The sequence below is a fragment of the Branchiostoma floridae genome, unplaced genomic scaffold, assembly GCF_000003815.2.
Source record: "Branchiostoma floridae strain S238N-H82 unplaced genomic scaffold, Bfl_VNyyK Sc7u5tJ_572, whole genome shotgun sequence".
NCBI lineage: Eukaryota > Metazoa > Chordata > Leptocardii > Amphioxiformes > Branchiostomatidae > Branchiostoma > Branchiostoma floridae.
Window position 1 is genome coordinate 32,597 of NW_023365891.1, and position 17,614 is coordinate 50,210.

The 17,614-nt window shown below is 40.6% G+C and overlaps 1 protein-coding gene across 1 annotated transcript; it reads left to right on the top strand.

Annotated features, from left to right (window-relative positions):
- The first annotated feature begins 439 nt into the window (after window positions 1–439).
- On the top strand, window positions 440–16,319 carry LOC118408943 (death-associated protein kinase 1-like). The gene is made up of 12 exons (XM_035809812.1): window positions 440–589; window positions 6,101–6,295; window positions 8,300–8,398; window positions 8,748–8,846; window positions 9,153–9,251; window positions 12,902–12,958; window positions 13,212–13,343; window positions 13,714–13,950; window positions 14,039–14,132; window positions 14,284–14,447; window positions 14,691–14,891; window positions 15,351–16,319. Exons 1-12 carry the CDS (start codon window positions 440–442, stop codon window positions 16,317–16,319), a joined length of 2,496 nt encoding a protein of 831 aa, XP_035665705.1.
- Window positions 16,320–17,614: the final 1,295 nt, after the last annotated feature.

Consider the following 17,614-nt stretch of genomic DNA (forward strand, 5'->3'; position numbering starts at 1 on the left):
TGTGTCCCTATTCATCTGTTATACATTAATTCAATAGGGGGCAGAGAATCCCGGCTGTGTGTTTAAATGTTGCTGTGGGCCTTCGTACTTTTTAGGCCACGCCCACCGTGTAAGGGGGACCGATTTTCCTGGGGTACACTCATTCCTGGAACACCTGCCTGTCAGATCTGTTTCCAATTAAGATTTTTTTGCTCCGAACAAAGAGTGACTCAGCGAGAGTGAGCTGTCTTCGTCATTTGAAGCTCTGAGACTCGTCTTCAACTTTGATAGACTGCTATTGATGCTGTTTGGTGACTTTCCTGTTTCGTTGACCGTAACTTTATAGTACTAGTCGTCAGCGCGTTTTGACTCAATATCAGCATGAATAGTTGTACTACTTGTAGGGTATAAATCCGCGAAGAAAGCCAGGAGGAACCCTACAAGTACAAGGGAAGAGGTCATGTCGGATAGCCCGGAAGTTGTCATGATGTCGGATACAGGAAAGTGGTGGTTTCTGAAGGAAAGTAAAAAGGATGCGCTGCTCCATAACGGAGCTGATCTAGGAACCATCCAGAATATCGGCGTACCTAGTTGTGTCGGCTATCTGAAGGTTAGTACGATTATGGTCATGATATTTTCAATGATTTGTTTAGAGTGGTCAGGCGTGGTACCAGCCTGGAAGTGTGGTACTCTCCAAACAGAGGTTAGGCGGCGGCTGTTTTTTTTTAATCGTTTTTAGTCGTTTTTATCTGGCTTTCTATTTTATATTGAATCTTGTATTGCCAAAATCTAACTGGCTGGCGGACTTCAAGAAACAATACAAAATAGAAAGCCCGATAAAAACGACTAAAAAAACGTAAAACAAAACATCCGGAGCCTAACCTCTGCTTGGAGAGGAGTGTGGCAGAACAATGTAGTCCAGACTAGAGATAGTTTCCCAAACGTCAGTACTGCTAAAGGGCCACCAAAGGAATTCTATAATGGCTTGAACTGGAGCCAAAGCCCAGGCTATACATATCTACTCTGCAACATTCGCCCTCAGTTGTACCCAAATGTGCACGATAGATATGATATAGATCGGGGTTGGGCACCCGGACTACAACTCGAGAACTTTGAACATGTGTAGACAAATGACTATGTTGAACACGACAGTAATCACGGGAAAATCAGGTCCTAACAGTCGTTCATTTTTTTTTTTTTTTGCATGTTCGTGCTCCTAAAACTAGTTTAGTCGCTAATTATCTAATGTTATGGCGTTTTCCCGGGAGAAACTGACTAGTAATTTCAGACCCACAGCGCGGGGAAGCCACAAACGCCACCTGTCTGACCTCTGATTATACCCCGGCTGGGGAGGGAGGGGGCATGTTTTTCTCACGCCGAATCCACCATGGCCTGTATGTGTGCTACAAACCCGCCATCCAGGCTAGCATTTATGACTATTCAAGACCATTCATCTCCGTTAACCCTTCCAGGACCTTCCAGTGTCGGAAATGGAATACCTGAGCCTTCTAGGATCCTTCATATTCTTTTTCGTTGTGTAGATATAATAGATTACCCTTAGTACCCACTTATTAATAGTTCAAATTATTATGAGAAACCTGAAATGTGTGTAGTTTTCCTTTATTTGCTTATTTATCTATCGGTTTGGCTGTTTATAATAGGTACGCCTACCAGGGATGTCCCCACTGTGGGATGTCCCCAAAGCCTGCTTTGAACCGGCGGAGAACTGAAGTGATCGGTGAAACCTGATCCTTGTAATAGATTCACTTGGTCATAGGCGGCTGTTGGATCATCTGGTGTTCATCACTTTGCGTATCAAACATGCAAGGCTGTTTCCAGGGCCTATACAGCCCTACTCCTCTAGCCTGAGAACCAACCTCTGCTTGAAGAGTACAACTACTCGGCACTAGGGCCAAAATGCCTCCAAGGAATCTCTACAACAGTCCCCCTACTGTCCAAGCAGAGGTTACGCTCCGACCGCGAGACATCAACAAAACGGTACAAAATAGAAAGCCCGATATAAACTTTTGAAAATCGTCAAAAACAGAGCCAGGGGTCATTTTTCATAAATGTGGACCGTATTTTGTATATATTCGTATTCAACAGCGCTAACTTGGTTATGACATGAATACTAGACAAGGCCTCCGCCCTGCAAATTAACTACGCATTGTTTCTGTCAGGCCCTTGGAATATGGCCTCAATCAAGTAGATCCATGTACAGCAATTCAACACAGAAAAGTCATTATTCTCCGAACTGTGTGAATGAACGCAAGTCTCTCCCCCGGACCTGCCGTGTGTCTATTTCCGACCTTTCCCTGTCATGGTTGAGTTTCGAAGATAAATATCTCACTCCTGGCTGCTCTGTTTATCACATCTCCATGTGGGTGTTTTATAGTCTCCAAGCAGATGTTACGGTGGCGAAACGGCGGAAATTATCCATGGCCAAATAAGGCAAAAAGAGCCAGTATTCATCAAGCAGATGTTACCAGAAAATCGGGTCGGTTTTTGATGAAAATACCTTCATCTAGCCCAAACATTGGCCTCTTAAAATCTGATAAAATTTTTCGCTTGCGCTCCGGGTGGCCGGTCCGTACTCTCAAAGCAGAGGTTTGTTTGTTTGTGCCTTTATTTCGACTCGATAAATGGTTAGACTCCGGCTGGTTTTAACCGTTTTTTAGTCATTTTTGTCGGGCCTTTTTTTAACGAGTTTGCGCAGTGCAAAGCCATCGATCACTTCTGGGCACTGAACTATGCTCACTGTGGCGGCATCTCTTCTCCCTAAGTCAGAACAAGTTCGACTAACTGACTCAATAGTACAATAGGCGAAGCAGGGGTTACGAGGCTGCTTGGGAAATTCTCTACCCCATTTTGCCGGAATGGTTTGATCCACTCACACCGGGAAGGTCCCATACTCTATTAGATAATTGTGGCGGGTACTTTTACGTGCCCGGGGTGTGACTCTCCCCAGACACGGGCCTCCATTTAACGTCCTATCCGAGGGACGGGATATTTCTATTTTGTATTGTTTCTTGAGGTCCGCCCGCCCAAACCCGTTTATATAGGTGTCAACTTTGCCAGTATAAAATAGAAAGCCCGATAAAAACGACTAACCTCTGCTTGGAGAGTAGCCTGTCCGGACAATGGCAAGGTTTCTCCTTCGCGACCTTTTAGGTACTCGACAAACAGAGCTCAGCCGCAATTTCACCACCAAAATCTACGTGGAGAGTATTTTCACGGGCATTGGCGTTTAATTAGTGCCTGGTTTATATATTTTTAGGTCGTGTTTCCGCTTCTACTACGTTGTTGTGGCCGGCGGGGTGTACCATTTCACATGTGTTTGAGTCAGGAGTCCAGTCACTGCGCATCGCTGGCTCAAAGTGAAAACCTGTTTCTTTCCCAAAAAATATAAGAGAGAACTGCTAGGGTCTGCGAAGAAGGCTACCACCAGTACATAACAATGGAACGGTCTTTATCCACGTTCCGTATTACCTTCTGTAACCCATGATCTACGTAGTACATGTGTTATTTGTAAAGGTTGCAAAACAAAACATTAGCAGAAGCAAAAGCTTACGTTGGTACAGCCAAGGTACAGCAGAGTTATTTTATATATACAGGAAGTGAACCTCAGATTTGTGAGGTCGACATTAATTGTCCAGAAGGGAGTTGGTTTTGTAATTTCCAAACAGATTCCTACAACAAAATCGCACGTTCGTCTGTCAAACAAATTGGCACTGCCACGCGAAGCGGTAAGCTTCGAGCAGACGTGGAAAGGCAAGACCTTAAGAAAAACGTTTTCAAGCTCCCTTACCGCCGGCCACTGTATGCTGAATATGTGAGTTTCAAATGATAGAAGGATGGCGATTGGATAGCAAACCTGAAATCGGGGAGATTGAAAAGTTAGGGTTTGGCTTTTTCATATTCGCTTCCAAATTACTAGTACCCACTGGCCTGCCCATGTTAGAAATAAGGACAAACAAAACCATGTGCATCTCTTAGCGGGTAACTTCCTTATGCTATGGTCAGATTCCAAATAAGCACCCGGTAGATCAGTTTTCGGGAACGATAAATATGTTATGAAGACAACCAAACATGTAACCGCAAATAGGGGGTTGAATAGTATAAAGGACGACGGGAGAACGCCCCGACAGGGCCTTTCTCTTTTAGATTTATTATTTACCAGGCGCAGAAAAGGGGCGCAACTCACTCACACATCACGCCATCTGTGTTACTCTCCACTCTTCGCCAGTGTAATATTTCCGACTACTTCTATATCTGCTTAGAGAGTGTATCTGTCTCAGTGTGTGTCTATTTATGTTTACGGATATTTGTGGCCAGCATAACTTTGAGCCTTTAAATGGATTGTAATGACATTTTGTATGTGGGTATTTGTTATTTCGACGTTCAATGTCAACTTTGTTAACGTTTCTTTTGGCAATCTGAGCACTCCTCTGTGGTTGCCTCGTAATTATGTTGATGACGTTATTTCAAAATCACTGTGCCTGCATTGGAGGACGGACGTCTAAGTATTGCTCACTCCCTTATCGTCTACGATTTGCAAACAAAGTTTTCCTTTCTATTCCTTTTTTTTTACACAAAACGGACTCTTGTTTAGTTATTAAAAGGTTACCGTGTAAACAAAACAACGTGCATTATCTCGCAGGTACGACCTAATGACATGCCAAACAACATGCTGACGCACCAAACCAATTGTGAAATACATGTGCTTCGAAAATTTTAAAAATCAGTGAAAGTAGGCTAAGATTAGGTTCAACAAATAACATGCGGTTAGCCGTTGACTGTATTTTCAAAAGCACATTTCCCCAGTAGCAGTACTGCAAACACACTTTTCTTTGCATTGCCTTTTTCAGTATAAACCTTGCTTGCTAAAAATATTTGATACCTGTATAAAGCCGATTCTCCTTTATGGGTGTGAAATTTGGGGCACAGAGTCTATAAATGATTACTCACCAATTGAAATTACGAATCACCGCTTTTGTAAGAATATACTGGGAGTTGCCAGAAATTGTAGTAATTTAGCATCTAGATCAGAGCTTGGCAGATTCCCTTTAGACTTAGATATATCTGTGCGTGTTATTCGTTACTGGCTACGGTTATTACAAATGGATTCTCAAAGACATCTGTTACAAGCTAATGCCCTTTTGTATAAACATAAATCTGTTTCTAATAGTCGTAGAAGAACCTTGTTACAACAAATGAAAGAGGTTTTAGATAGTAGTGGCCACTCGTACCTTTTCTATTCATGTAACTCACTTAGTGATATCAGATCTATATGTACAATGATAAGATCTAGAATCTCTGATATGTTTATCCAAACCTCTCGTCATAACTTGAGTATAGATACTGGTAAGCTAAGATTTTATAAGACCTGTAAAACAGCACATACTATGGAAAAATACTTAGAATTAGATAATTTTGATTTACGCTCGGCAATCAGCAAAATTAGAATTAGTGCCCACCCTCTCGAAATTGAGAGAGGGCGGTACAAGAGGCTATCCGTGTGTGAAAGAACGTGCAAACAATGTACGTCAAACGTGGTGGAAGACGAATCACATTTTATGTCAAACTGCTCTTTCTATAATAAAGAAAGAGAAGAGCTGTTCAAAGAGGCCACCAAATTCCACCCAAACGTCCTCACATTCAATGACAAAAAGAAAACAGTTCTCCTTTTAACATCACAAAACCCACACATAATAGAAAAGGTGGGATCTTTCGTCTTCCACTGTCTTCAAAAAAGGAGTCGAAACCAATAACCCAGGATCTAGAGTTAGCTTTTACTAGTTTTAGATTAGAGTAGACACTTGTGACATTGTATTTTACACTGGTTGAATCTTGTATGTTACCTGCAATTAGCCCACGGGCAAGAATTTGCAATAAAACTTGATATTATGTCAATATACCCTATGTGGGTCTGGAACGATGCAATGTGAAAATGTTTTAGAAACTGGCAATGGTCAAAAGTATAGAGATGCGGGGCGCAACTGATTCAAAGGACTACATGGTTATTTTCATTGCCCTTTGGATCATACAAGCACAGAGGCTCACGTTATCTCTGTTATTAATGTATGAAGTATTAAAATAATGTTATTCCTTCGCAACTCAGATCAGCTGTTCAGTGAAGTCGCCGAAAGACAGGGACACGAGAAGACAAGAACACCGAAACAGCACCTCGAAATACTTCCTGGCTCAGCGGAGATGTGCGACGACCTATACGACGCTTAAAAATAGAGACGGGGCAGAGACAGGCATCTGTAAAGAGCTTGACCGTCTGTTGGAAGAGGAGCTCGAAAGTGTCAAGGTGAAAAGCTGTGCTCCAAAATATACTAGATATTGGATGGGTTCACAGACCTGCCTAGTTAAACTTCTGTATGGTTATTACTAATAGACTTTCTTTTGTTGTAATGAGGACGTCATGTTGTAAAATTGTTACTAACTATGATGCAATTGTCATTACTTAGATCGCCGTCTAAAGACCAACTGTGGGGGAGAGGAAGCTTGTAGGTGGAAATAAAGGCCGAGGACGCTCTCGTGGTGCCCGTGCAGGCGGAAGATGACGTGGTCGAGTAGCTAGATTGAGACCTCACCGCTCTGCTGTTAAAGTCTCATTTCTTCAAATCTTAGCCAAAATGTATTGAATGGTCTTTGTTTTCTGTTATTCAATAGCCAAATGTTCGTGCTTTTGTGTTTCATAGTATCAGTGCCATCAAACATACCATGATGCTTTTCTTGTAGATAGTAGCATAACGGATACGTGCAGAATTGAAAAAAAAGTTTAAATGAAGTACCTTTTGGATTGTAAATATCGATAGACCTGTGCCTGGTTTGGATATCATATACTGTAAGTGAAACTGTCTATATCAACTCAAAGAGAAAAGGAAACCGTTAAATGAATTTATCATATTTAGTTTAGTTAAGCTATGTTTGGGCAGAGATCTAGTCACGTGTAACCATGGAAGAGTAACTATGGCTTTATCATGTTCATTTATTTATATTCACAGGAGCGTCTGGAATATATGACATGTAATATAGAACTCTTCTTGCATACTTATTGTCGATGACCTGAGTGGAATGGACTATAATACACTGATCAAAAGTTCACTTTGTTGTGGGTGTGTCATATAAGTAAAACTGTATATCATACCTCACCTTGTTCACGTCAGGACGGGCCCGTGTCCCCATGTGTCAGGTCGGGTGAGAAACTCCAAAGTGCCGGACTTGAACTTCCTCTGGTGTCGGACTTGATGAAGGAACACAACTGTGGTGTCGGACTTGCCCTCTCGTGGAGACAGAGTGCCCCTTGTGTCGGCCTTGGCGAGGGGAGTTCCCTCGTGTAGGACCTGAAGACAGCCAGCGTGCCCCTAGTATGTAGGACTTGCGAGGGGAGTCCCCTCGTGCTGAAACTGGAGACAGCGTGCCCCTTGTGTCGGCCTTTGCGAGGGGAGTTCCCTCGTGTAGGACCTGAAGACAGCCAGCGTGCCCTTATGTAGGACTACGAGGGGAGTCCCCTCGTGCTGGAACTCCTACCGCGGATTTGACGAGGGGAGTCCCCTCGCGTAGTGGTTGTTGACGTTCAGGCGAGGGGAGTTTCCTCGTTAACCCCATAGATCTAAGTCTCAATGGCTGTCCTTTTGATTTTGTGGCAGTCACACGAGGGGAGTTCCCTCGTTACCCCAGAGATCTAAGCCTCTAGAGTTCACTTTTTGAATTTTTCTGTGTCTTTAATTTTTTATATCACAGTCTAAAAGGCTTTGATTTCAAGTTTTGTCGTCTTGATATTTCAATATTCAAGACGAAAAAAGGGGAATAAATTAGATTTTCCCCTTTAGATTTGGATCGTGTTNTATATGCCGTAGACTGCAAAAAATGTCGAAAAACAAATACGAAGGAAAAATAATGTCATAGGATGCCAAAATTGTCATATGAAATAAAGACCATTGTTAGGTATAAAGCATATTCTGTGTGTTTACCCATTTGTTAAATAGTCATGGCTACTTACATTTCATAAAGAGGGAAGCATTTTGGGCCAAACATTTTTTATTCGCACGCTTACATCAGTTTTAGGGCTCCAGTAGGACGCCATCCGTATAAACAAGACATGACAGGGGTTCAGTTTCAATAGGAATATTTGTAATACATTCCAAATTTATAACTATGTATTTTAAAGTGACTGAAAGTTATATTTCCTGTAAAACTTTGGGTTCTACAATGATGGACAGTAATAACGTTATGCTGTCCTTGGAGGACTGTTTGAATCCGCCGATTTACAAAACGGCTTCATTTGCTTCTCCACCTGTTCACTCAGAATGGCGAGACCGCACTCCATTGGGCCAGCAGGAACGGGAACACTGAGATGGTGAAGTTGCTGGTTCAACTCGGCACTGATGTGGAGGCGAAGGACAAGGTCAGTACAGATAATCAGTAAGAATAGTAAGAATAAAGGGACAATTAAAATTGTTGCGAAATGTTTACTGGTCTTAGAATATTTCCCGCTCTCTTGGCTTAGACTCATTAGCCATAGAACCAATAGGCAAATGACAAGGATTGTATTTCAAGTTAGTAGGAATGTTTGTACTACCTTCAACAAACATATTAATGTATCGTATAGAAGTACAATTGAAAATTTTATTTTTTGTTAAAGTTTAGGTTTTACAATGGTGGACAGTCATTATTGCCTGCTATCCTCGTTTGTGTTTATTTGAATCTGGCGGCTCACAAAACGGCTTCGTTTGTTCCTCCGTCTGTTCACTCAGGATGGCGAGACCGCACTCCATGTGGCCAGCATGAAAAGGAACACTGAGATGGTGAAGCTGCTGGTTCAACTCGGCGCTAATGTGGAGGCGAAAAACATGGTAAATACAGAAAATCATCTCATTTAGACAGAATGAAGGGACAGATAATGATAGTTTAGAAATGTTTTCTAGTCTTAGAATGCTCCCCGATGACAGCGGTTGAATACATTGTACGTAGTAATATTTTACTACCTTCGACCATTATATCAATTTATCGTATAGAAGTAACAATTGACGATTATATTTTCTGTTTAAGTTTGGGTTTTTCAACGATGGACAGTCATTATAGCCTTCTATCCCCGGGGGTCTTTTAGGATCCGTAGATGTACAAAACGGCTTTATTTGTTCCTCCATCTGTTCACTCAGGATGGCAGGACCGCACTCCATGTGGCCAGCGGGAACGGGAACACTGAGATGGTGAAGCTGCTGATTCAACTTGGCGCTAATGTGGAGGCGAAAGACAAGGTCAGTACAGATAATCAGTAATAATAGTAAGAATAAAGGGACAATTAATGATTGTTAAGAAATTTTACTAGTCTAGTTCCCTGATCTGTCGACTTAGGCTAGTTAGCTAGCTATGACAAGGGAAAAATTTAAAGTTAGCAGGAATATTTGTACTACCTTCGAGAATTGTCTATAAATGTGTAACTTATAGAAGTGACAAATGACAGATTTATATCCTGTTAAAGTTAACCCTATTCAGACCGGGCTTTTTTGGTCATCCCTGGACCGGGGGGGGTGCTTTTGAGGCCCTCCACTTCTAAGTCCTCTAACTCTTGAACGACGTGCCGTAGGGCCACCAAATTTTCAGGACATGATATCGACATAATATCTGACAAGTATTCGACGTTTGACGTTACGTTGACGTAAAATGACGTAATTATAACGTCATCAATCTGATTATATTGGCCGGACCCATGAAAAAAGGGTATTCTCAGAATACTTCAAGTTATACTACAAAAATGTAACAACAAGTGCAGATAACAGAATTATAATGTTTATTACGACTTGTATTGCCAATAGCAACATCGATGACGTCATAATGACGTCATAAGATGACGTTATGCACATCTAAGATACGAGTTAGGCTCCGCCATATTATATCCACTACCTTGAATTTTTAAAAGTTCTTTTTTTTTGCAACAAATTATCACAAAGGGTAATGGAAATAGACTAATTTCATTCATTTAGATAGTTTTTGATGAAAAAATACCAGGTAGTTACAAATTTTAAGGGATAATTAGCTTGTTATTCTTGATCTGGCCATACGGTCCGCCATCTTGGATTTGGGCTGATGACGTCATCAAATTAGCATAATTTATGCATACATAATTATGAAAGATATACTAAATAATATAATATTTTATTTATGTAACAAAATAGCAGTAATATAGCAAATAAATGTGAAAAATACATTGTTAGAACCAAAAAGTGTGATTTTTGGCAAAACTGCCTGTCAGCAAACGGTTGCCATGGCAACACGAAAAAATGGAAAATTTGTAAAACTTCGTAAAATTGTTGCCAACAATATTTTAAGAAAACTCACCAAATTTGGTGGCTTTAGCGTAAGGCGTTCTGGCGTTATAGGGCATCGAAGTTAGCGCGCGCCTCAAAAGCCCCCCCCCCCCCCCGGTCTGAATAGGGTTAAGGTTTACTGAAAAGTGGGAGAAATACACAGCGCAAACAGAGCCATTTTAAGTGCGAATAGATAGACACACTATTCTAGCAATTTCTGACAGATTAGAATACCTGTTAGCATTATATCAATCAAATAATTGCGATTTTAGCAGTCGAATAGTGAGCAGTTAAGTCGCTAAAATTAGGTTACCATCAACAAATCATGATTGAAGTGTTTATATGTTATCGGTAATTTTATTTCAAAGATCGCTATTCACTACTAAAATTGCTATTATTTTATCAGTCAACATTTGAGACAGTGATGTTTATTAACACCGTTACAGAATGCAATGAACTACAGTTTTCTCCCACCGCTAAACTTACCGACAATTAACAATATGAAACAAATTAACATTTATATTTATGCATATGTATATGTATATACAACCTAGTATTAAGTAAGATTACAGATACACATACATTGATATTTGACAAACAGGATGCAGGCCGTTTTTGTAAATGGTGATATCTCGACTTACAGAGAGATAAATAGTGGAGTACCACAGGGTAGCTGTTTGGGTCCACTGTTGTTCTGCGTATATACTAACGACTTACCCGCAGTGGTAAAACACTGTGACGTAGTAATGTACGCAGACGATACAACTCCATCTGCTGCAGGCCCCAGCATAGCAGAGGTACAAGCCACTCTTCAAGCTGAACTTACCCATATTAATAACTGGGTTCAAGCTAACAGACTGGTGCTCAATGTTGACAAGACCAAATCTATGGTCATTGGAAGTCGTTACAAACTAAAACATAAACCAGCCTTGCAGCTTTCGATGAGCAACAAAATGATAGAACAGGTTGAGCAGGCTAAGCTTCTAGGAATGTTGATGGACCAGCAGTTAACCTGGGCTCAACATCTGGACAAAGTAACATCTAAAATGGCACGCGCACTAGCAGCACTGGCTAAATCTCGGGACTTCTTTACTAGTGACACGTTAAAAACTGTTGCACAAACACTTGTTCTGAGTCACATGGATTATTGTGCATGTCTTCTGTCTGCGAGTTCCCAATCTCATTTAAATAAACTACAGACATTGCAAAATAAGGCTGCCAGGCTAGTACTTAATGCAAAGTACACTTCTAACACTGATGACTTACATAGAAAACTGAACTGGCCAAAGGTAAACGAACGACTTTATACCCGAACCCTCACTATGTTCCACAAAATTCTTACAGCTAAGAAACCAGAAGCTACCTACAAAAGACTACATGCAATCAAAAATACCCACCGACACAACACCCGACTAGCTCAAGGGGGGGGGGGGATTAAGATTGCCCAAACCCAAAACTTCTGCTGCTACCAGGACTTTCCTTTACAGGTGTGTTAAATCTTACAACTTATTACCACAAAACTTCAAATCAGCCACACCGTCCATGTTCAAAAAGCACATCAAAGACAGACTAAATACACAGACACAAACTTACAAACCTCTGCAGCACTGGTGGTAAGACATTTATTAACAACTATGTATATAGAATTAATGTTTAGAATATTTGATACTGACCTCTGACCTCTCAGCTACTCGATCTCACAACTACATTTACTTTTATTTTAAGAATAAGGTTTTGCGGTAATGTTTTCCTTTAAGTATAACGTTAAGTGTATATTTAGGTTGGTTGGATAGGTTGTGAATTAAGGTGTAAATAGTCTCAATGTTCTGTTAATGTATTATGTTAAGTGTTTGTCTTAAGACTCCAGGAAGATTAGTGACGCATTGTCAGAATTGTACATGTATTCACTTATGGAGATCTTTTCAATAAACAATAAACAATAAACGATATTTGACCAGGATTTAAGATTTCTTTTACGGACAGTAAATCAAAAATACGGAAATGAAAACATTGTACATGTATAAAACTGATGAATTCACGTACACGTACACAGGACTGGGTACATTTACAATAATGTGCAGCCAGAAAGTTTTGCTGTCCTTTGGGGGTCTGTTTGAATATTTATACCAAACTAGAATTGTCTATACATGTATGGCTGATAGAAGTAACAATTGACAATTTTTCCTGTAAAAGGTAAGATTTCACTGAAAAGCGGGAAAAATACTAGACGCAAACAGAGCCCTTCAAGTGCAAAAACATAGACACACTATTCTAGCAATTTCTGACAGAATAGAATACTTGTTAGCCTACATCAATCAAATAATTGCGATTTCATCAGTCAAGTAGTGAAGAGTTAAGTCGCTAAAATCAAGCTTTAGCACATCAAGATTAATGTCTTGTTTTGTTATCGGTAACTTAATCTTAAAGATTGCTATTCATTTACTCAGATCACAATTATTTAATCAGCCAAAATTGGAGGCAGTGATGTTTGTTCTCACTGTTACAAAAGACCGTGAAATACTCCCTTCCCTAACCACTAAACTTCGGAAATGAAAACATTGTATTAAACTACGATGAATTATCCTCGTACGCGTACACAGGATGGGATAAAACCACTGGACCACATACGTGACCAAGACCACAGACGTTTCCTGAAGGTAAGAAAATTCTTTCAAAGAAAAGACTTTTAATAGAACGAATACCATTATGATGGTCTTTTTATGGATCCAACATTATTTACATTTAAGAGCCTACTGCACACTGTTACGTTTTGTCTTCTCGATAAAGTTATTTGAATCGTGATTATAAATAAATAGGTGGATATTTTGATTTTGCGTTATGGATATCTTTAGCATAAAGCGAGGAAGAAACTAGATTCAGAAAAAGACTGCGTTTATATTGATCATCCAGAATCTGGCCACAGAGGTTCCATACCACAAACTAATGAAACAGTCCGGTGGGGTGAAAGTCGACAGGTTTAAAATGTGTATCTGTGGACCACAAGAAGCTGGCAAGTCTACACTGAAGGAAAGCCTGCAAACCGTACGAGCTTTTTTACACTAGATTTCCTATCCAATTAGAACCTTCTAAACATTTTAAAGTAAAATTAGACATTAGTTCTGCAAAGAGACATTGAATTTAGATTACCCTTCTAAATATACTCTACAGAAACGCATGATTATGCAGGGCAATTACTGTTTCGTCACTATATCTATTATTCCTATGTTTCAATGTTAACGTTGTTTTACATTAGACTGAAAAAGGTCTGCTACAGATTTGAATTGGTACGATTCGTACTGGTATGGTACCAATCACAGCTTCGTTTATCAAGTTAAACCTTCTCTTTACATCTTGAACTTTCTTTCTTATGACGCACTTATGGTTTTGACCTTGATCTAATAATTTCACGTAGGGACCTTTCACCGCCTTCTTCCGGGACCGAATGACACCAGACCACCAGCCACACGAGCCCACCCCTGGTGTGAATGTGGGAACAACCAACATTCCCAGTGTGGGGGAGGTCAGTGTGTGGGACTTCGCTGGACAGTCGGAGTACGCGGTAACACACAGCATGTTCATGGGTGCAGAGAACACAATCTTCGTCGTAATGTACAGCATCATGGATGATATCCGTACACAAGAGAAAAAGGTAACTAGACAGGCATCCTCTACATATTTGTATTACTAAGATGATTTTGTTTCAATTCATCTAAATGGATTTTGATTATAACTCACAGGTCCACTGGTGGCTGTGTTTCATCAAGTCCTGCAACACAAAGAGTAAACCAAACGTCATCCTCGTGGCCAGTCATGCTGACCAGACTGCCACAGGTCTGTTACTTTATATCAATTTACTAACTATCCATTGTTTCATTAGCTTGAAGCTATCTAATATGTTTATGGCCGGATGTCCTCTCAATGGCGTTTGTGCTTTATAGAATTTTCATCTATTGAATATATGCTATTGTTAATTGTATTGTAGGACACCAAAAGGCATCTTCCCTCCTTGAGATGATGACAACAGAGTTTAAGGATCATCTGGAAATTTCAGACGAAGTTGTCCTGCTTGACTGCAGAAAGACTCGTAAAACTGACATGCGGTGTCTTAAAGACCTTTTGACGAGACTGAAGACCAAGCTTCTAACAGTGAGTGGTGTCGTCTAGTTACAATGTTCAAAGTATTTCCTCTTAAATATTTTAGACAAACGTTATTCGCTTAACTTTAACACTGTCCTTATATAATATTAGCTGACTAGATTATTTAAAAAAATACAGAAAATGTGTCAAGATGATTTTTTGTAGATGTGACAGCTCAGTTCCATGGTGTCTTGGTTATACATCCGCCTACTCAGTTGTTTTGTTCAATCAATGTTTACTTTTATTATATAGCATCAGCGAGCCATACCCAAACTGTGTGCTGAAATTATCAAGTGTCTACCCAAATGGACCAAGGAGAAGTGCAACCCAAAGTGTCCCGTTTTGAGATGGACAGAGTACAAGGAGGACGTGATGGAGATGATGGGGATCGACAGCTTGGCTGAAGAAGATTTTCTCAAGGAGTCTTCGAAGTATCTGAATCACCTTGGGGAGGTAAAAACTTGCTTATGTGTCACTTTTTTCCATCTTTTTGTTGTTAATTACAATTAGCTTTCATTCAAATATTTGCTATTTCTTACTATTCTTAGTAAAAATGCACCCTAACTACTATCAAGTTTGAAAAAAAAGTAGCAAGGCAAAGTGACATAAGAATTTTGGTCATTCCCAGGGCCAGGTAATTGATCTCATGATTGTACTAAATGTATGTTATTAAGAAATAATTCATAAGAGAATATTAGTGTAAAGAAGAAAAAGCCGTAAAAAGTATGATTTTCTGAATTTCTATGTTCAATTAAGGTAGAAGTCTGTGTACATATTTCGCAAATATCTCCTTGATAACACAAAATGTTCAGGTTAGATCTTTGAACGATGCAATATTCATGATACTGCTAAGGTTGAATGTAGGTAATTCACCACTTGTCACGTAAACGTTTTTCTTTCTTATTGTTCTAGATCTTGTTTGTCTCCTCAACTGTTGAGCCCATTGTTGTCCTGGAACCCAACTGGCTCTGCACGGATGTCTTCGGCAAAGTGATGGCACCAGAAAACTTCCCCATCCATCTGAGAAGACCTGAGGGCATTGGTATCGTCACAAAAGAAGACATCCAAAAAGTGTTCAAATATGTCGCCGATGTCGATCTCCTGATCACCCTGCTGCAAGAGTTCCAGCTCTGCCACACCTTTGATGGACAGGAGTTCATCATCCCCGGGCTGCTGACACAGACCATGCCTCCAGAGAAGTGGCAGCCAACCGCAGACCCCGCCAAGACCGTGTACTTCGGCAAGCAAGTCCAGTGTGCCGACACCACCGACATGTTCTCCTCCGGGTTCTTTCCCCGTGTGCAGACCCACCTGATGAGGCAGCTGAAGAATCGCCCGCTGCTGTGGAGGGACGGAGACAAGTGTTTCGACTGTAACGTGGAAAGTCTCATCAAGCTCTCCCCAGACGGCCGTGCGGTCAACATCTGTGTGCGGAGCGAGCAGGCCGACAAGCATAGGTGCCGAAAGATGCTAGAGCTGATAGAGAACATCCTGATCAACGAGCTCGACGATTGCAGCCCAGGCACTAAGACAGAGGAGAGGGTGCTCAGCGCTCGTGCACTGAGGGAACACAGAGAAGACGTCTACTCCTACAGCATGGATCAGATCGACAAGGCCAAAGCAGAGGACGGCATCGTCCATCACGACATCCTTGACTTCTCAGAAGACGTCGATGACCTCCTGTATGGTGGAAGAGACGACGATGAAGAGGAGCAAGGAGCTGTTGGGAACAGGGTCCAGCAAAAGATCGTGGGCGGGTATGGCAACACTATCATCAACCCATGTGATGGCGCGGTCTTCCATGTGTATCACGGTGCCGTTGGTGGTGTTGGACAACTGCAGCTACTGTGTCTGAGACTAGCTCAGATAGGCTGGCCCTAGAATGACACATTAAAAATTGAGAAGAGACGACGCTGTAGGGGAGCAATGAGCTTAGAAGCTAGAGGACAATATATCTGAGAATAGCTCAGATGAGCTTCCTATGCAATAAGGCAGTTGACAGCTTACTGACCAGTTTTTGTCGGCATGTCATGCATGAAATTTCTTACCAGAAAAATGCATTTGAAACATGAAAAAATGTTCTACTAGTCCTTCTGTAATATATGGACGAAAGACAGTAGTCCTATTTGTTGTAAATTTCCATTCACTGTTTAGGTAACATTACGTGTGAGGTTTACACATTTTGCATCAAAAGATCATGTCAGATTGCTATATTAGATTAGCGCTTTTATATTCTTGATGGGTAAAGGTAACTCTGGACATGTTTATGATCTAAAATTTTCAGGCAGTAAATAGTTTCTAAGAACCAGAATGGAATCCATTGTTAATGTCACTCCAAACTAAAGGTCTCATGAGGCAACAAAATATACCGTCACATGACGCCATTTACACAAATTGCACGTTTTTCCTTATCAATATAACAGCAAAAATGTGCCATCATAATTTTGTCAAAATGATACAGCGTGTACCTGTGGAGTTTGCTTCAAGCATTTTGTTACTGCTTCACAAGTACGAATTAAAACACCGCATCTTGTTATTTGCGGAATTGGACTGAGTGTAATACCCTAAATGATGTTGAGTAATTGAGAAATCTGCATTTAGTTTATATCCAATTACACTGATTTGGGCATTAGGGGACATAAGTTAAAAAAGAATTTAGATCACACCACTTAAATGGCTAGAGAGCTAGCAGAATCGTGCTCTGTCGAGCAATAAATTTCATCATTAAACATTTGAATTCGTGGAGTGATTTTCAAAGGCATGCCTCTGTCAGTTTTAATGCATCTTTCCCTGAGGATTTCATAACCTGCCAAAAAGTCAATGAGTTTGCCAGATGTGTTACTTCTACCATGAACTCGCCGAGTTTATTTCTTTGTCAGACCGGGTGTAAAGTAAAGCACAATAGAAGTCAGTGTTATCGATATCATCATCTGAACATTTATTGACCTCTGTCACTTTGTACTTACCGGCTCCCTTGTGGACTCCTAAAACTAAGTTGCCCTCAGTCCAAAGTCTATAAAGTGCTCCTATGTCATGCTACCAGACCCAAATTATCGCCATGTACACGTGACTTTATGCACAAGTGACGTCATCAATGGTTCAAAGGTTGTTGGAATTCCTGCTCTTGATGGTAAATTGTATACGGTTTCTGAAAACATCAGGTATATTTCCACAAA

Coding starts and splice junctions, on each gene's coding strand:
- LOC118408943 (XM_035809812.1), top strand. CDS start 440: ATGTCGGATAGCCCGGAAGTTGTCATGATGTCGGATACAGGAAAGTGG. Junction 6,296..8,299: donor AGGAGCTCGAAAGTGTCAAG/GTGAAAAGCTGT, acceptor CTGTTCACTCAG/AATGGCGAGACCGCACTCCA. Junction 14,133..14,283: donor TGCTGACCAGACTGCCACAG/GTCTGTTACTTT, acceptor ATTGTATTGTAG/GACACCAAAAGGCATCTTCC.